Source organism: Dasypus novemcinctus, chromosome 5 (assembly GCF_030445035.2).
Source record: "Dasypus novemcinctus isolate mDasNov1 chromosome 5, mDasNov1.1.hap2, whole genome shotgun sequence".
Taxonomy (NCBI): Eukaryota; Metazoa; Chordata; class Mammalia; order Cingulata; family Dasypodidae; genus Dasypus; species Dasypus novemcinctus.
In genome coordinates this window covers 72,283,921-72,305,367 of record NC_080677.1, presented here as the reverse complement: position 1 = coordinate 72,305,367, position 21,447 = coordinate 72,283,921, and the positions used below count along the sequence as shown (strand labels likewise).

Below are 21,447 nucleotides of genomic sequence, written 5' to 3'. Positions count from 1 at the left end.
CATAGGAGAGTTACCATTTTGCACACCTAAGAGCAATGTGTGAAAGTTCCTTTTTCCCTACAGCTTTATATTGTCAAATTTTTTAATTTTTGCAAATTTACATGTGCGAAAAGGTATCTCAAAGTACTTATCATTTTGCTTTTCTGCTACTGTGTGAATTTAAGCATAATTTTAATGTGTTTAAGACTATTTTGTATATCTTTTTTTGGTAATTTTTCTGTTCATGTATTTTGCATTTCATTTAATGTTAGGAGTCTTTATCCTTCAATTTCAGAGATTTTAATATATTAAAATATTTACATGCATATTTGCTCTATCCAAGGTATACATTTCAAAACATTTTCCAAGTGTGTCATTTGTCTTCTGAGTTTAATTATTGTAGTGTTTTTTTGCATTTATTAATTTTTTTGGCATGGTGGGTTTTCGATGTAGTTTATCATTTTTGTTTTTGTTCATTTGTTGCCTCTAATTTTGAACCTAATTTAGAAGGCTTTTTCAACACCAAAGTTACAAAGATATTCTCCCAAGTTTACTTCTTGTTCCCACTTTTACATTCAGATATTTTATCATTTTGGAATCTGTTTTGGAGAAGTCCATAAATTTTTAGTTGAGTATTTTTATAAGGAATGGGTGATAATTTGTTCAAAGGACTTTTCAGAATCTACTGCGATTGTTATATGACTGCTTTTCTTATTTTATTTTTATATTAATTATATTAATGTTTTATTAATATTGGATCAGTTTTGCACTCTGAGACTAAAGTCCATCTAGTCGTTATGTATTCTTTTCTTAATTTCACCATTAATTGGATTCTGTTCACTCAGGAATTTTGCATTAATAATCACAAATGAGATAAGTGTATATTATTTCATTCTATCTTTGTCATTTGTAGGTATCAGTATCATAATTGCAGCATAAAAAAGGTAAAAGTTTTCCTTTATTAAGTAAGCTATGGGGCAATGTATTATTGTATTGAGATTACCTGGTTTGTAATGTATCAGATTAGTATATTTTTAGTGGTATAGTTCTTCAATATATTGATATATTTCTTCTATAAGAATTGGTCTTTTTAAGTTTTTTTTCTCTAATGGGGTCAATTTGGGTAACATGAAATTACCCAATTTTTCTACATTTTCAAAGATTTTGCATGAGCTTATATATAATCATCTTATTTCTGAAGATCTTTCAGTTTTAGTGGTTATCACTCCCTTGGTAATTTTACTTTTCTATATTTGTGCATGCTTTATTTCCTGAATCAGTTAGCTAGTCATTTGTCTAATTTGCTCATTTTTTCAAAGACACTTCATTTCAATCTATTCATTAGTTCTACTGTTTTCTCTACCTTAGCAATACATGCTTTTATTTCGATGATTTATCTCCTCATATTTTCTTTTGATTTACTTTTTCCCCCAGAATTTTGGCTTGGAAATTTAGTTAACATATTTTAATTATTTTATTATATTGATATAAATATTTAAGGCTATGAGGTTTCTTCTGATTATTTCCTTAAATGTATCTTTTCTAATTTAACATATAGTGATTTATAAGCATTTTAAAGAAATTCTACATTTTTAGTTTTCACTTTTCTTTAATAAAGGGTTATTTAATATCCAGTTGGAAGAGTACTTATATATGTTAATTCACAGCAAGATTTGAGAAAATATTACTAGCTCTTCCAACGAAGTGTGGAATTTATATTTCTTGGTTTATGGAGAAGGAAAATGCACTGTACTTTTTCATATATATATATACACATATATATCACATATAACAAAAAAAAAATGCATAACATTAGACCATTAGCTTGGCAGTATATACAGTGGCATACTGTGTCAGCTAGAATTTTAATGTTAAATTCACTAAAACTGTTTCTTCAATAGACTGCATTCATTTTTAAATTCCCCTACAGAGCCTAGACATTGTTGCATGTATTAGATATAGTCTATTGCTAAAGAATAATAATATGGTATAATATATAAATATATATAATATAATGATATAGTATGATAATAAAAATTTGTGAAAATTAAAAAGAGAGTCAGATTCTAGCCCCAGCTGTGCTAACATAAGAATTTAGGCAAGTTATTAAAATTCCATAAAATGAATTTCTTTATCTATTAATGAATAGGTTTATTAGAGAAGCAATAAGACCTCCAAGACCTCCAAGATCCAAAAATTCTAGTATTCCATTATCTTATCTTTTGGTGATATGTTTGTACATAAAAGCATTATAATATACACTAGAAACTTATAAAACAGTTATGCTCATTTCCCCCTGACATTAACAAATCATCAGTTCTTATCCAAGTGAACAGGATTGGGATCAGTAGACCCAGCTGGTAATAAACCTCCTCAATCATTGGTTTCAACTCTATTTACAACTGACCTTTAAAATATCCTCTAGTAGACAGTGAAATTGACTGAGAAGGGAACAATTCTATTTTCAGAATTACTCATAGGCAGTGGCACTGAAGAAAAGGTTAAAGGATGGGAAAAGCATGAAGAGGAGGATAAGTCTTCTGAAATGGAGCTGTGATTTAGGCTTGGACCTTTAGTTTGGTTTTATACGGACCAGGCCATTACAATGAAGTTTATGTGAAATAGAGTATGATTATTTAAAATCATAGCTCTCAATTCATTATGCACCAACAAAATGCCTAGGTCGAACATATTATTAATATTTTACAAATAAATTATTTCTTAAAACTACTGCAATCTAACTTTGTTCTACTACTGTTCCCAAACAAGTTATCTTCAATGGTCTCTGTATTCCCAAGGAAAATGGCACTTTATCCCAGACATCATTAGTACTCATCATCTCACAGCCAAATCCAGGTCCAAATCACTTTTATCTCTTAACTGGATTTTTGAAACAATTACTTAACTGGTTCTTTTGTTTTAGCCCTTGCAGGAAGTTCATCCTGTTTCCCACAATGCAGCCCGGATGATCCAGTTAAAACTTAAGTCAGATCATGTAACTTTTTCTTTTTTTTTTTTTTTAAGTATTGAGGTCGGTTAATGAAACTGGGACCTTGTATGTGGGAAGCCAGCACTTAACCTCTGAGCTATATCGGCTCCCCTGAGTCACATCGACTCCACTAAGTTTTTTTTTTTTCTTTCATTTATTTGCTTGCTGTTTGTTGTTTATTTTTTAGGAGACACTGGGAACTGAACCTAGAACCTCTCATGTGGGAAGCAGGTGCTCAACCACTTGAGCCACATCCACCCCCCAGCTCATATAACTTTTAATCTCGAACCCTACAATGAAGTCCTTCCTTTTATACAGTAAAAGGGCAAATTCTTACCAGTCATTCAAGGCCTACACAATTTGGCCAAATGTCTTCCCTAACTTCATCCACTACACTCCCCATTTTGTTTGCATTCTACCAATCACAGTGCTGCCCTTGGTCCTTTCCTTTGACTTTTCAAATAGTCTCCCATCTCATGAAATTTGTATCTGCAGTTTCCTTTATCTATGTGCTTTTTACATAGTCACAGGTCTCTTCTGCTCCTTCATTTCTTTCTTTCCTTAAATGTTACCTTAACAAGAAAGATCTTACGAGATGACTGAAATATAACAATTCACCCCCTTCTTTAACTCTGGAACACTTTTCTCCCTAGCACTTACACCACAAACTAACATACTTGTCCTACCCTCACATTTAGATTGCTTTTTTTCTGTCCACTGTTAATTAACTCCATGAGGACTGAGAATTTAATTTTGTTTACTGGTATATCCCTACCACTAAACAAATGCTGAGTGAATTAATATATAAAAGAAATCCAACTACAGTCTTGATATTGTTTGCTAACCAGCAAAATTAGGTCAACAAGAAATAGATACACTGCTGTAAAAAGTGTCCTCCCTTTAGGCATTTCCCCTGAATTTAATCATGCCCACACTGCAAAATGTCAGCTATTACCTTGTCCACTTGACACGTCACATTTTGGAATTTGGGAGCAGTAGCCAACTCGGATGTTTGGATCAGTGGTAAAACACCAGGGTGACTCAGCCCCATCTGGATTTCGGCAATAGTTTTCTCTTAGGTCCCTATTGAGAATAAGCATGTTAATGCAAATTGCCTATATTCTCACATTTGTGAAGTCAGTGCTATTACATTTCTAGAATCCCCAGTGTATGCATATCGATAAATAGAGTTCTAGGTTTTTGGACTTATCATAGTTATAAAATTTTAAATCCAGTATACAAAACGAACGCTGCCCAAATTACTGAAATAAATGCTGTCAGATGTCAGTAGTCTTTTCTTGCACAGGTTTGGAGTTCCATGCAAACATTACTGCATCAGGAAAGAGAAAAATGGTACCGTTACATTCTTCTCCTTCCTCATGATGTCAACTATGAGTTGTTACAATTTTTAAAAATAGGGGAGTTTGTTATATTTTCATGGCTCATATAGAAAGTAGAGCCATGTATTCTCTTTGCTGGAGAAAAGCTATTACTAAGCTTTCATTCATCATGAACTACTCTCATTTAAAATATAAGTTCAAACTATTCAGACATTTTCCACAAAAATAGAAAAGCTATTTCTTCCTTGAATTCTACATTTCTTTGATTCATTTAATTTTCCATATAAATTTCTTTTTCTCACAAAGGAATTTCTAGATTTACAAGTGTTACCTGAAATCTTTACAAATATTTCTGTTAAATTAAAGCGTAATCAGAGAATAGGAAACCTAACCATAGGACAAGATGGTCAATGTAGTATATGTACATCCTTTATTTAGCCATGATTTAATGAGAAATTTAGTTCCACACAAGGAAAAAAATCAGTTTCAATATTCTCTGCATGTAAAGGCACTTTAGAGGTTTTCTACCTTAATACAGGGTTCAAATTAAATAAAATATGGAATATATGATTTTTCTTTCCTGAATATTGTTCTCTATTTCTAAGCAAGTATATATTTTATTTCCATGGATCCCTCGTTAATAATTTAATTAAATTAGTATTAAATCTATTGGAAAATACAAAATGTATATCACTTAGGTCCAGTTAAAAGTACTGCAGTTTTATTAATACCAATATGGGCTTTCAGAAACTAAGAAATGTTTAAAGGAAAAAGATCAGGTATGGTTAGAAAATTGAACATATTTATTCTATCTAGTCAAAATAACTTTAGATTACCAACCACATCAACTGCACATACAAATTCATTTGTTTTACTGCCTTAGGTCCTGATACAAAATGTGTCATTCAAGAAAATATAAATATTGTCATTAGTTAAAGCCATTGAGTAGAAAGTGTTCATAGTTATAACCCATATCCCATCCTCTACTCTTGTAATAAAATTATTAAATTAGAAAAGATGAAGAAAGCCTGTTATTTCTTTTAAACCAAATTATACTTACGTTTTGAAAACTTAATATCGGTATAAAATGTATATTAAATATAACCTAAAATTTACACAAATTTGCAATTTTAAATGAATGATTGACCACTTAAATTATTTTGGTTGCTAATTTAAGTCAAACATTTACATGAATGTATTTGGTGTAAGGCTATACAAAGTTTAGGGTTTAGGCCCACTTTTAAATTCTTAATCCAAAAGCATCTCATTAGTCTAGATTAAGTAAGAATGAAAGGCTAGGTTTGCCCAAATGTTTTACTAAGTACTTTTGCTTTAATTGAAGAAGGAATTATTTATAATTACTAAAGGGAATAATTACATGACATGCAGTTTCATCATAAGCAGTATTGTTCAATTAGAGTTTTTAAAATTGTTTTTTATAAAGAATATCAGTAGTATGGGAAATCATACAAAAATAGGCACCTGACCAACATATCATTTTCTGCTGGAACACAAATGGTAAACACAGGAATATTCCAAGCAAAATGTTGTGTCATTTTATCAGTTCTCTAACACAGCTTTTTTTTTTTTTAATTCAAAATGTTTCAATATTTGACCAAGGAACTAAATTAAGAAAGGATGACTTAAATTTCTGATAACAAGGGAGGAATAGGTGTAACCTAGGGCACTTCAGGGACACTGGAATTGTTCTGCATGACATTCCAATGACGGATACCAGCCATTATATACTTCGTCAAAACCTATAAAATTATACGGTGCAAAGTGTAAACTATAACATAAACTATAGACCATGGTTAGTAGCAATGCTTCAATATATTCATTAATTGTAACAAATGTACCACACTAATGAAAGATGTTGTTAATGGGGGAAAGTGTGGGAGGGGGAGAGGGTGGGGTACATAGGAATCCCCTATACTTTTGATGTAACATTTATGTAATCTAAAGCTTCCATTTAAAAAAATTCTGATAACAAATACCTGTTAAACATTTGATGAGTTAAAATTATGGAGTATATGAATGAAATTCTATAATCATTCTTGTTCTCTTATAAACTAATTTCATTTGGCATTTGAACACACACAATTCCCTATTTGAGTATTACCAGTCATTAAAAGTTAACAAAAGTATGAATGACACTCTGACACAGGCTCCTCTTGTCCCTTTTAACTAATCTTTTCTCATTTTCTTTGCTTTTTATACTTTCATATTTATTTCTGAGTTGAGGATCCAGGGTCAGTGAATTGCTGAAGAGGAAATGAGGGAAATAAGCCCAGAGTGACAACTATAAATTTTGAAATTATAAAATAATGAAAAAAATCATAACATGAATATTTATTCTCTAAGCAAATAAATAGCTTAATTGGCTAAATATATGTGTTTGTGTGTATAAATATATCTATATCTTCTACTGTGAATGGACTGACTAGTACTCATAGTTCTCCATGCTGCAATAGGTTCTCTTATTAAAAGCCACTTACTTCAAAGCCACTATATGTTATTTATTGGTGCTATTCAGCAAAGCCACTATGAATGACATGTGTGTTATAAATTTCAAAAGCAATCGTTTTATGTTCCTCATAACAAGGTGGACAATTAAAAACCACATGGCATTGTGGCTGTGTCTGTCCAACAAAAGTCAAATGGTGAAAAAAAGTCATATGGACTGCACATAACAATTGTAAAATTAATATATATAATTAATACTCATGCTTTTATAAAGAAATCATTTTGTTATAGTTCTTCAAGGCTGAAACGTCAGTTTAAAATGCTGGCTGAAATCAAGGTCTGTCTCTTGTCGTAGGAAAAAGAAAACATCTAATCTCCCCAAAGGAATATAAAATCTAAGGAGGCACTGGTTTGAAACATATATACTTAACATTATTGTTAATTGGTTTATTAAATACACTTGCAAGAGCAAAGTTGCAAGAAGGATGTGTTTCCAAATGCATGGTACATCAACCATCTGTATCACAAACACCTAGAATATTTGTTAAATATATATTTAGAACCAAATCCCAGGGTGGAGTTTAGGAATCTGCCTTTTAATGCCTGCTTATCTTAGATGCTCTGAAGTTTGAGAACCATTAATATAGAAAATGGTAGAAAGTAACCACTCTGTCTCATTTCTCTCAAAGTCTACTGAGATTCATAACATCTGTCTAATTTACTCACTTGCATTTGAAATTTTCAGGAGTTATGTCATGCTGGTGAGGATACTGGGAATCCCAGCGCTGACAAAGAATTCCGTTCCAAATCATGTTGATGGTACCCCGGTAACCTTCTCCTTGACCTTGAATGCACTCAGTTGTTTCCACAGGGACATCAGTGTCATTCAAAGTACTGTGAGCTGTTGGTAAAAAGAAATATAAACTTAAATAAAACCTGTCAACATGCACATCATCTACCTCATAGCATTTATTTTCATTTGTATCAGCAAGGTTTTTCTACTCTTGTAAGTTTTAATAATACTTGTATGGAATAAGAAATTCAATTTATCATTATTACTATCTGCATTCCAATTTTCTTCCCATTCAAACTTTAAAGTATTAATTTGGAAAATCCTTAGAGACATTTTATCTCCATATATCACTATAACTTATATAATATATGCTAGATACACATTATTTTTTAAATGACTATATAATCATCCCTAAAATGTTTTACTAAAATACATAGAAAGTTGGTAATAGTATTATCCATGATTTTCCTCTAATATGATAAATCTGTTTTAAGGTATGTATTTATCTCTTTAATCATCTCCTTGGCATTTAAAAAAATCAGTTGTTCCCAGAAGAGTTATTTCCTGCCTTTTTTTTCTGTTGGCTCAACTTCAATGTTTACCTCACCTCATGAAGATTATGAAACCGTCAATAACCAAGCTAAAACAATATAAAATTCAGCTTTTACCACAACTTTGACTTTCTCCTTTAGTTTTTAATATATCTACTCATTTAATTCAAATATAACTCAGAACATTCTGGAGTAGCTAGAATGCATATATCTTCTCAAAGCACACCTGATACTGTTTATGGATCAGTAGAGTAAAGTTAATGTAAATTCTCCAGTTACCACTACAATCAAAAAGGTCTTTCAAGATCCCTCTGGATAAAATTTAAGTTAACACCCTCTATAAAAGTTTAAGATTTGAATGAGTTTCTCCAAAGGAAAGGTGAGACTCAAACATGCCTTAAGAGGTTAGTATAAATTTTTTGGATTACAAATAGCAAACACTTTAGGTAGCTGTATGCTTTATTTAACTGGGCTTCATGCAAAGTAAGTACAACCTCAGTTTCAGCTTGGTGAAAAGGGGGAAGGACTACTCCAACTGCTGTGATATGTTGGACATACAGATACACACAAATTGCACTTTGGATAAATTTGCTTCAGCTCATTTTTTATTACCCCCCCCCACCCTGGTTGTCTGTTCTCTGTGTCTATTTGCTGTGTCTTCTTTGTCCTCTTCTGTTGTTGTCAGCAGCACGGGAATCTGTGTTTCTTTTTGCTGTGTCATCTTGTTGTGTCAGCTCTCCGTGTGTGCAGCACCATTCCTTCCTAGGCAGGCTGCACTTTCTTTGGCGCTGGGCGGCTCTCCTTATGGGGTGCACTCCTTGTGCGTGGGGTTCCCCTACGTGGCACGGCACGCCTTGCGTGCATCAGCACTGCTCATGGGCCAGCTCCACACAGGTCAAGGAGGCCCGGGGTTTGAACCGTGGACCTCCCATGTGGTAGACGGACACCCTAACCACTGGGCCAAGTCCACCACCTGCTTCAGCTCATTTAAGAATGGCTTTCAATGTTATTAATCTACTTTAGTGAATAGAAAGGAGCTAAAAAATGTTCTAAATTAAAAAGACATTCAAATGAAAAAAGTCCAGAGACTGAACCGTGAAGTGGTAATTGCCAGAAAGCCTAGAGAATTCAATCCTACAATATATTGATTCAGGAAGAGCGAAAATTATTGAAGTGGGAAAAATGACTTGTATAAGTAAAACTTGGTGCTGTTTATCCAAATCTTATATGATTTTAATGCTATTACCTAATTGTCTTTGATGAAATATAAAATGATATGAATTTAATAGGTCCTGAGGAACTACATTCCATCAAATCAAATGCCATTAAACTATTATATTTTTTATGGAGTTCTGTTAATTGATTTGAGGAGACTGTATGTGGGGGAGTCTTGAAAGAGCGGTAACTCTAAAACAGGTAAAAAACCACAGCTAAGCTCATACTGATGTATTTCCTATCTAGCTATAAAACTATGATGGGGAAGAGAAAAACAGAAGTCCCAAGAATCAGTGAATATTAGCTTAACAGTTTCAAAAGAAAAGGTTTGATTCCCCGCTTTTGGGCAAAAGTTCCCAAACTTGTGATCTCGATGAGGGCTCCAAGTCTGATGGTGGGAGGAAGGTCAGATTAAGGGTAGCCAATCAAGCAAACTTCCGCTAATAGCAGAAGCTTGTTGTCTGCCTTGGGTATCTCAAGTTTTTTCCCTTTCCTACCAATGTGTGTATGTTTTTCATTCATTTATTCCTGAACCATTCTTTTCAAGCACTACTCTGGAATACTCTGGAAAAGAAAACATCCCTGTGTCAATCAGGACCCCATTGGCTTCTTATGAGCCCATAGCTTCTCAACTGAGAACTCAGCTAAAAGTTGAGCTCGTCAGAGGGGAATACATTCTGTCCCTTGGATACTAGCATGATTTGCTAAATATCAACTGACACCCTGAAAAGAAAAAAGAAAAGGAATAGTGTATTTACACATGGTTAGGGAATTTGTTCAGTCATGATTTAATGGAATTTCTCAATATAAAGAGAGGTTCAAATGGTTTCCTCTACTATATGAATGTAGATTCACATTGTAAAGATATGCCTGTCTGGCTTTAAAAGAGTAAATCATTCTGCCTCTAATATCAATGGAAGATTAAGAATCAGGGATCATTTCTCAAGTGTGTTTTTAGACAAGGGTGATTGGAATTTCAAAGTAATTTTTCATAAATGCGTTTTGAAAGTGAAGCTCTTGCAAAAATGATGCACATAGTCAAACTATGTAACAATACACAGAGTCGTAAATTCAAAATCAAGTTTAAATACATTTCTCAGTATAAAGAGGAGGATTATTAAAGTCAACTAAGTTTATCATATTTCTCTAGGAAATTAATATCTGGAAAATGCAATGAGAACCTTAAACACATGATCTCAAGTAGTATTAAGGGGAATGATAAAATTTTAAAGCTAATGGTGATAAATATTTTGCAAAATCGAGGATGGAGTTTCCAAATTTTGAGAGCATCTGTGAAAAGGAAGAGCCATACTATGTATTTTCTAAGTAAAAACATCCATTTGATAAAAGTATTCAGGAAAATATTTCATTGCCATTTTATCCACATATAATTTCACTGTCAAGCTCAGACACTTGAAATATTGATGCTCTTCATTACAAGTAGTTTAATATTTAATTAAAGAATCATTCACTTTTTAAAACAGAAATTATAAAACCTATAAATAAGATTATAATATAAAATTTGAAATATTACATTGAACAATTTTTTCTAAACTTTCATTAGTAAGTTAAAAATCATCAATATGAACTTATCTTCAAGAGTCAGTAAATATTCACTAAAAATAAAGTAAGTTAAAGTGGTTTTTAAAAAATTAATAACAGATTCAAAATTGGATATGAAAAAATAAAACTTTTTGGGATTTCCAAAATCACAGTGTACAAAGAACTACAGCAAAGTAATAAAAACATAATATTCCACAGTCAATATAACTTTTTATTTGGCTTCATCAAGATACAAGAAATCTAAATAGTAGAATCTTATTGTTTGTTGTTTTATATCTTAATGAGCATCTGTAACTTTAAAATATATAACCTCAAACAACTTAACAGTTGTTTGTGTTTTAACTCAGTCGAAATATTTCTTTCATTTTATCCACAGATAAGCAGTATTCAGCTAGTGTTTCTCTTTAAGTAAAGTACCCTCTGTATGGTGAGCTGGCCCACGCGCAGTGCTGATGCATGCAAGGAGTGCCATGTCACACAGGAGTGTCCCCCATGTAGGGGAGCCCCACACGCACGGAGTGTACCTTGCAAGGAGAGCCTCCCTGCCTGAAAAAAGCACAGCTGGCCCAGAAGTGGTGCCACAGACACGGAGAGCTGATGCAGCAAGAGGATGCCACAAAAAAAAAAAAGAGACACAGATTCTCAGGGCCACTGGCAAGAATGCAAGCAGACACAGAAGAACACAGCAAATGGACACAGAGAGCAGACAACAGGAGGTGGAGGGAGGAAGGGGAGAAAAATAAATAAAAAAATAAAAATAAAAATAAAAATAAAGTACTCTCTAAAATCAGTATATCTGTATGTATCCCACTTAGCATTCAAATGCTAGAAGTGACCCCCATAAACTACTTCTCACAAAATTATATATTTTTGAAGGCAATGTTGGGAATAAATAATATAGGCTGATAAAGATATATTAGTACAAGTTAACTAAACAGTTTTCATCAGTAAATAAGAGTTATGATGAGACCTTCATGAAGCTGTTTAATAAATATTATCTGATGAGGACCATGATGAATGATTTACCCATAGACTATTTAACTGATACAAATATTTGATCTTTGCTGCACATACTTATTATCCAAATAAAATAAATTTTTCCCAAACTGTAATAAAATAGACACCTCTGTGCCCTCCTGCATAAATGACAAAACCTGATGCAAAAACAAAGCAAATGTTCTACAGCAATTTATTTGGAAAGAGCTAGTAAAAGTTGGAAAAGTAATTCCATTGGACTTAATGTTTTAATCTGGGACGGGAATAAGGAAAGGGTTTTTGTTTGGTTGGTTGGGTTCTTTTTTTATTGTCTCCAGCAGTCAAGTGAAGTCTTACAGAAGGACAGAAACATCTCCAAATATCAGTTGAAGTTCAGCAAGTTTGGCCAAAGCAACATGTTCTTAATATACTACATCTCCACATACACAAATATTTTTACAAGTGTGTCTATCAGGCTCATATTGAAATACCAGAAACTCTTCAGAGAATTCTCCACAAATAAAACATTTTGCTAGAGGTGTCAGTGACTGCCACTCTTTGGAAGCAGATGTGAAGATATTTATATGATCTTTAAAGGCCTAACAATGAAGGAATGTTTTCCTATGATGACTGACAAAACATTTCTGTTTGGAAATGCTTTAAGGAAAACAACATTTGCAACAGAAATTTTGCACTGTCCTGCTAGAGCATGACCAATTACAAAGGGTGGCTCTTGGAACACTCCTCACTTTGCTGGTGTGAACATGATGCAACCTGATTCCTACAATATCTAGTAGGGAGTGTAAAGGTTTGAATTGCGTTTTGAGGGAAATGGCATCAACTGTTATCTAATTATTGGGACAGACTTCTTGCCCCCAGACACAGAAGCAGTAGAATCAGATCACTAGTAACAAATCTAATCCATTTTCTCCAGGATGGGCTGGCCAAAGCCCTGCAGAGAAGCTGCATAGCACTAATGGAGTCAGTGAATGGCAGCTGGAAAGCCAGAGTATAGGCCTGTATTACTGTGTGCCAAAAGTGGGGGTCTGGAAGCTTTACATAGTTGATAAGTAAACAATCCAAAAATAAATAAATAAATCCAGATTTCCCAGTAGTGACAACCTGTTGGTGGTGTTGTTCCTCTAGATAAGAACAAGTTACTTTATAGGCCAGTTGACAAATATCTGATTAGCCTTTGGAGTAGTTCAACCCAACCCACTTCTTATTAGCAGCTACTGAAGAGCAACTGAAACTTAGGATTTACTTTATGATGGTCCCCAGAGATTGAGAACAGTGATAAAGCTATTCTCCTATCAACAGTACTTGTGCTCTGTGGGCCACATAAATTTAAAGAGCTTCTTGTTTTAAAATTGACATGGAAAAGTAGTAAAGACCTCCAAAGTACAAACCTCTTAACAGCTTGCACTCTTGCTTTCCATGTGAAGCCAGGATTCATATCTGAACCTTTCCCCTGGACTTTATACAAGCTTTTTCTGGTACAAAATGCTTGGGAGACAAGACTTTTATGAAAGGTTTTCAATTCCGTAGTCTTAATCCTTAGATGAATTGGAAAAAACTTCCAAGTGTGAGATGTTCCCTTGAGAGGAGCATTGATAGCATTGTATTTTCATGACTCAAGATATAATAAGACTTTATTTCTATGAATATCTGTTCTAGACTTGGATGAATAATAAAATTTAGAGACAATCAGCTTTCTTTAAGAAAGAAAATAATTTGCTAAAATTATTTTCCCAACATACAAACAGACTGAATTTTAAACTCTTAGATATTTTCTTAAATATTACCTACATTCATTGGCTACTAAAAGGGAGAATTCTGTGTAATTGTTACCAAAGGCAACATGTCTTTTATAGAAACCTCAGTTATCAATGATCTGTCTAGATAACACTTCTAAAATGACTCTGGACACGTAAGACACTAAAAATTTAAAAATAAGAAGGAAAAGGAAGAAGAGGAGAAAAGAAGGTAAACTGTGACAAGACTTGCCTATTTTGCTGGTTAACAAAAAAAAGCCATCACAACAACCTGCACTAAGGAGCACAAAACCTGAGGGCCACACCTGAGTTGATGTGATAGGAAGGAGAGATGAGCAATTCCGCCTGGTGGGTAATATCTGAAAAAAGCCAAATTTTCAAATGAAAATAAAGAAACTTAGATAAAATACTAGAAGACATAAAAAGAAAATGAAAAAAAACCACTTTCTTAAAACATTCATTCATTCAACAAATATTTGTTGAACACCTTCCATGTGCCAAGCAATGTCCAACACAATAGGAGACAAAAAAGCGAATACAGTCTTTGTTCTCATGGACCTTATAAATTTTGGTAGAGAGAACTATTAACCAAATAATTTCAAATAATAAGTAAAAAAAAATTAGACTCGGAGAAACTCATAGAGAGGCAGGTGGTGCCATGAACATATAATAAAGGTTTTAAAAAGTCAGGGAAGGAAGCCTTTCCTGAGGAAATGATAATTTAGTTGAAATTTGAACAATGAGTAGCTATTAACTAAGTGATGAAAGAAGTAAAAACATTTGAAAGACAAAGGAATAGATGGGCAAAGTACCTGAAATCACAGAAAGAATGGGAAATAAAAGGTACAGGAAGAAAGCCACTGTGGCTGGAACAAAGTGGAAATGTGGTAGTACACGTGGCTTTGTTTTGTCTTTATCAGAAGATCAAAGGAAACCATCAAGGGGTTTTGATTATTGTGTGTGTGTGTGTGTGTGTATGCACTTCCTGGCAACAGGAAATGCTAAAATTAGATTTTTTAAAAACATAACTCTGTGGTGTGGTAAAGGGATTGGAGGTGAACGATAGTGGACATGGATACAATACTATTCAGAAGGCCGTTCAAATATTCCAGATTAAAAAAAATGATCCTCTCTTGGATAAGGGAGTCAATGGCAGAGATAGGGTGAAATGGTCACCCTTGAGAAGTAAAAAGAAAATAAAGTTGACAGGTCTTAGTGATGGATCAAATGTGATGGATGGAGGAGAGGGCCATATCCAAGTTGAGTCTAGGCTCTTAGCTTCTAAACTGGATAAATGGTTTTTCCAATCATGAGAAAGTGTGTTTAGGAAGCAGTATAGGCTATCCTATAAAAGTAATGAATTTTTTAAAAAAGACAATCAATGATAGAAATGTTTTCACCTGGGTGATTTACTGAGGCTGAGGTGAGAACCGATCCAAATGGCAAACTGGTACCTCCTAGTTAACGTATTCTAAAGGGACCACATCAGTCTCACATGTTCTGACATGAAGCAAAAAGCTATTCTCAAAGTGTGATCCAGAGTAAGTTTTGGGGACCAGGAAATCAAAACTATTTCCATAACAATGGTAAGACATCATTTACCTTTCATATTCTCATTCTTTCACAAGTGTACAGTGGAGTATCCAGAGGCCATGTGAGATGTGCAATCACAAAAGATTGAATGAAGAAAGCAGAAGTAAAGGTGAGAATGCAGCTGTCTTCCACTAAGACACTCATTGAAGATAGTTGGGAAAAAAAAGTATAAAACAATGCCACTTAAGTTTTCTGGAAAATACAGTTATTATTCATGAAAATGTTATATTCATCATCCCATCATTTTATCATTATTTTTAAATAAATTAATAATTATATTTTATCAGTTAAAATTAAATATTAATTAATATAACACACATACACAAAAGCTATTTAGGATCTTCAATAATGTTAGAGAGTGTAGAGGTGTTCTTAAATGACCTACATACTCAGTGAGATCTTTTAAGAGACATCAATCAAAATAAACATTTTCTATTGCAAGAGAGCTTTTGAGGTTCACTCCAGAAATATACAATTAGTCCCAAGACATATTTTCATTTCTCTCCTAAAGAGTAGTATATAGACCAAAATATTATTCAGATTAGGAAAAGTTATTAGAGAGGAAAATCATATGAAAATAATTATTTCATTCAGGCACTGTACAGGACTTCCAGTCTTGTTATATGTTTGCAATATCTTAAAAGTTCCACTTACATGAAATTCTGTTAAGGTATATAGCTAAGATATCTATAAGTTCCTGCCATTTGCCATTTAGAGTTCACCTTCTGAGGGCTATGGTATGGAGAAAGACTGAAAAGATTTGTCCCCAAACTTCCTGGCACACACTTATAAGGCAATGAATATTCATTCTTCACAGTCAGTGATAGAGTGATTTTAAGAGGAAAGATTGGGGAGCAAAGTTATAAGAACAAATTTGTGGTTCATTCAGCTTTTGAACAATTAAAAGAAACTGATAGCAGTATTCAAAACCAGCTTCTGAAAGGTGAGAATATCCCAATGTATCAAAGCAGTGTCAACTTTTTCTTTACTATTTGATGCTAAAGCTCTGAAATTTAAATTTTATCCTGTGCCTTGGTCTGTTTTGTTCTCTTCTATATCCCCAACATCTAGAAAAGTGTTTGACTTATAATAACGACCCAGTTATTATTTTTTTAATGAATCCAACTTAGAGAGGGGGAAACAATCCTCTGTGTTCTCTATATGCTTGCTGAGATGACCTCTATTCTCAAGACTTTCATTTACTTATAATTTTCCATAACATCCTAAAGAAGACTGAACTTGGATGTGTTAAAAAGCCCAGATACTAAGCACCTGCATCTCAACATAACCAAAATTGAATTCAGTCTCTTTCTCTTCAAATCCATACCTCTCTTGTATATGTATTATCCACCCAATAACTTGGGAGACGTTTTGGAATTTTCTCTTTCCCTATCCTATAGCCCATTTGTCATTATATAGAGCCCATTCCACATCTTTACTATTGTTCACATGCTTGCTCACCTTGCCATTCTCATTGCTTTCTGCCTTAGTTCACACTATTTCTTACTGGCCTGTTGCAATCAGCTCTTATATCCCTTGCCTCCTTCCTCAGTCCCTTCCATGGTAGTGACTCTCAACATACATTAATTTTCTAGATCAATGGTCCTCAATAGTTTTTTCCTCCTATAACCCAAAAAATTTTGGAAAATTATTCATATTACTTTACATTTTAAAAGTTGACATCTTAATTTTTTATGGTAACTTAAATAGTTGCAAAGGATGTGATTTCTAGCCTATATTAACTATTAACTAGCCTATATTAACTATATTAACTATTAAAAATTTTTATACCAATCTTTTAAATATGTCTAATGAACTCTAAATACCATAGCAATTTGGTACCTATTTCTGTAAAATAGTTAATGTTAGATTGATGTTGGCTTCCTAGAATGAGTTTGGTAGCATTCTCTCTTGTTCAATTTTTTGGAAGAGTTTGAGCAAGATTGGTATGAGATTGTCTTTGAATGATAGGTAAAATTTACCAGCGAAGCCATCTGGTCCTGGGCTTTTCATTTTTGGGAGGCTTTTAATGACTGCTTCAATCTCTTCCCTTGTGATTTGTTTGTTGAGGTCTTCTCTGTCTCTTAGGGTCATTGTAGGTGGTTCATGCGTTTCTAGGAATTTGTTACTCCAGCTCTTTTTTGGTTACTATTTGAGTGGAATGTCTTTTTCCAACCTTTCATTTTTAACCTGGTTGTGTCCTTATGTCTGAAGTGAGTACCTTGTAGACAACATAGAGATAGTTCATATTTTTTAATCCATTCTAACAGTCTATATCTTTTAATGGGGGAATTCAAGTTATTAACATCTAATGTTACTATTATAAAGGCAATAGCTCACTCATTTTGACCTTTGACTTTCTGTCATATTGTACTATTGTCTATCTTTTTCCCTTTCATTTACCTTTTCTAATACTCTTCATTTCTAAACTCTTCTCCAGGTCTCTCACCCTTGTTTTTTTTTCCTTTCAGGCTTCAGCACTCCCTTTAATATCTCTTGAAATTCTGGTCTTTTGGCAACATAGTCTATCAGTTTTTGTTTGTCTGTGAAGACTTTGAACTCACTCTTATTTTTGAAGGACAGCTTTATCAGATACAGAATTCTTTTTTTTTTTTTTTAATTTTTTTATTTTTTATTGACTTTGTAATAATATTACATTAAAAATATATATGTGAGGTCCCATTCAACCCCACCCCCCCACCCCCCTTCTCCCCCCCCCCAACAACACTCGTTCCCATCATCATGACACATCCATTGGATTTGGTAAGTACATCTTTGGGCACCTCTGCACCTCATATACATTGGTTCACATCATGGCCCATACTCTCCTCTATTCCATCAAGTAGGCCCTGTGAGGATTTACAATGTCCGGTGATTACCTCCGAAGCACCATCCAGGGCAGCTCCATGTCCCGAAGACGCCTCCACCTCTCATCTCTTCCTGCCTTTCCCCATACCCTTTGTCCATTATGTCCACTTTTCCCAATCCAATGCCACCTCTTCTATGTGGACACTGGATTGGTTGTGTCCATTGCACCTTTATGTCAAGAGGAGGCTCAGATTCCACCTGGATGCTGGATGCAATCCTCCCATTTTCAGTTGTCCTTCTTCACCTCCATCTTAGCTGAGTGTGGTAAGTCCAATAAATCAGATTGTAGGTGCTGGAGTCTGTTGAGGCTCAGGATCTGGCTATCACATTGTCAGTCCAGAGATTCAAATCCCCTAAATATATCTTAAACCCCAACATTAACTGCACCTCCAGCACATTAGCATGAAAGTCTTATGAAGGGAGATCCCATCTGAGTCCAGATTCATCACACATAAACACCATTTCCAAAGAGGGGCCATCTGCCCTGGTAGTTAACCCCATCGGCCATGACCATAACTCCCATGGGTCTCTTTAGCCCTCAAAGGAACCAATATCTGGGGGTTCAGATACAGAATTCTTGGCTAGCAGTTTTTCTCTTTCAGTACCTTAAATACATCATACCACTTTTTCTTTTCTCCATGGTTTCTGATGAGAGGTTGGCACTTAATCGTAGTGAGGTTCACTTGTATGTGATGTTTGTTCTTCTCTTGCTGCTTTTGAATCTTCTCTTTATCTCTGATATTTGTCATTCTGAATAGTAGGTGTCTCAGGGTAGGTCTATTTGAATTTATTCTGTTTGGTGTATGTTGTCCTTCTTGTATATGGACATTTATGTCTTTCATAAGAATTGGGGAAGTTTTCAGTCATTATTTCCTCATTTATTCTTTCTGCCCTTTTTCCATTCTCTTCTACTTCAGGAACACCAATAATGTGTATGTTTTTGCATTTCATGTTGTCACTCAATTCCTTAAGACCTTGTTCCTTTTTTCCATTCTCTTCTTTTTCTGTTCTCCTGTCATTTCCAGTTCAGATATTCTGTCTTTGAAATCACTAATTATGTTTTTGAGCAATTCATATCTGCTCTTATGTATCTCTAATGTATTTTTAATCTCATCCAACATGACTTTCATTCCCATAAAGTCTGTTACTTTGCTTTGCAGACTTTCAAATTATTCTTTATTATGCTCACCTATGTCTTCTTAATATCCTTTATCTCTTTAGTCATATTTTTCTTTAATTCTTTAAATTGATTTAGGAAAGTTGTGTGATTACTGTTGATTAGCTGTCTTAAATCTTATATCTCTTTAGGATATTTGGTTCGTTCTTTGGCTAGGCCATCTCATCCTGTTTCCTAGTATGGGTTGCAATATTTGCTGATATCTAGGCATCTGAATATGTTGGTGAATTTACTCTAATGGCCAATTTCTCTCTCTTGCCTATTGTTATTATTTTTTCACAACTCTTCTTTGATATTTGGTTCAACTTATCCAAAGTCTTTAAAAATTTCCTAGCTCAGGGACTCACTATTGGGGTGCAGATTTTCTCCAAGAAGTTAGAGAAGAGAGAGATCCTAGTGCAATTTTTGTCCATGCAATTTCCAGTCAGCCAGCAGATCATGCTGTTTGGCACACCTTTCCACAGAATTGTATCTATCTCTGTTTTCCTTTGTTTTGGTCTGGCCAGACTCAAGATTCAAAGTGGGCTCCACTTTCTGAATTTGCCAAAGAAAAGCCCCAACTCCTTCTCCCTTTCCCCCTGTAACAGCTGACAGGGAGGAAAACATCTGTTCCCTTCTCAGTCAGCTTCATTAAGCCAGGAGTTTGACCCTAGCTTAGTCTCTTGGGGTGAGGGCCATTCCCAGCAGCCATGGGGTTTAGTAACTCAGAATTTGTTGTTTTGGGTTCTCCCTCTCTCTGTCCCTTAACCTCCTGGTAGTTGTGAAGTACTGTCTTATTCTGCTGATCCCCAAAGCAAGTCCCTCAGGCAGATTTTGGCTCTTTCTCCATTGTTTATGTGAGAGAACTGAGCTTCCCCTGCCTAATCCAATGCTATCTTCCCACTGGCTCCTGAATTGATTTTTCCATCCACTTTATTCTAATATACTGTACTTTATGCTTGAGTGTCTTTTTATTCCTCACTCCATACTTCTCTGAAACAAAAAGATTTTAATACATTGACATTATTTTTAATTCACTGTGACCATAGGATTCTAAGATTTATATATTTATATATACTCATTTAATATATTCATACATCTATGAATATATGTATTCAAAGTCTCTTTTTTAACTTCCAAGGATTTAAACCCTTCAGACAATGCATCACAATAAAATTCAGGAGGGATGAGAAGTCTGCCCTTTTTAAGTAAAATAGAAGAAGGGTGGTTGTGAATGTGTGAATAGAGAAGGAAGAATGTTGAGTTTGCTTGACTCCTTAGGAACAAGTAAACCTCACACAGAGGTCCTTGAGAAAGAATTCATGTATTCTTAAGGAGCTGGAACTTGGGCCCCTTAAATCATCCATGCCCACAGAAACCTAGGAGTCTTTGTTTTTCCTTGGGTTTCATGGACATCAGCTTGATGACCACTATTCTAGATCACACATCAAATAAAACCACATTCCTTGCTTAAATTTTAAGTGTTGCTCATGGCAACTGGATTGATTACTCTTGAATCCAACTTGATCTGCCTCAGCTCAATCTCATTTTTTGGATCTTCTTCCCTTTGTCTCTTTTCACCCCATGTCCTACATATATCAACCTACTTACCATTTCCTGAATACTCCAATGTTGCTCTTCCAATCCATGCCTCTGTACCCCTCCTGACTGGCCTACTTACAGACATCTTGTAGAGCTGATATAGGGATTATTGATAATCCATGGCAAGTACCTATTTGACACACTATAGTTATTAAATAAAGAATGGAAATGATTACTTTTCTAATTTAACTGTTAAGTAATAAAGCAAGGGTTTCAAAATCCCTTTTCATGCTTAGAGATAAGTGATACATTCCTCAATTCTATTCTTTCCTTCAACTATGTTGAAAACCCAGAATGATATCAAACCTTTGGGACTGAGAAATAACCAAAAACCAGGCCCAGAACTCTAATGATACAAATAAAGAGTGATCAATTATCTGCTAGAAGGAGAGCAGGTAAACATTTGCATGGTAGACATAATTCTCTGAGTGCTACCAAGATTCCTACCTGCTAAAGTACACACTCTGCTTTTGAGTGTGGGCAGAACTTGTAAATACGATAAGATAGCACTCCTGATATGTGCAAGATAAAGAAATTTTGCAGATGTAAGCTCCCCAATCTGTTATTTTAAGTTGATTAAAG

At 34.2% G+C, this 21,447-nt stretch overlaps 1 protein-coding gene across 2 annotated transcripts in view; it reads right to left on the bottom strand.

Moving 5' to 3' along the window:
• HGF (hepatocyte growth factor) overlaps positions 1 to 21,447 on the bottom strand; it is an 81,099-nt gene that overhangs the window by 25,953 nt on the left and 33,699 nt on the right. For both annotated transcript variants that reach the window (XM_004473380.5, XM_004473382.5), the window contains exons 8-9: positions 7,501 to 7,675; positions 3,924 to 4,051 (exon numbers count right to left, since the gene is read on the bottom strand). In XM_004473380.5, coding sequence (XP_004473437.1) covers positions 3,924 to 4,051; positions 7,501 to 7,675 — 303 coding nt within the window. The remainder of the gene's footprint in view (positions 1 to 3,923; positions 4,052 to 7,500; positions 7,676 to 21,447) is intronic.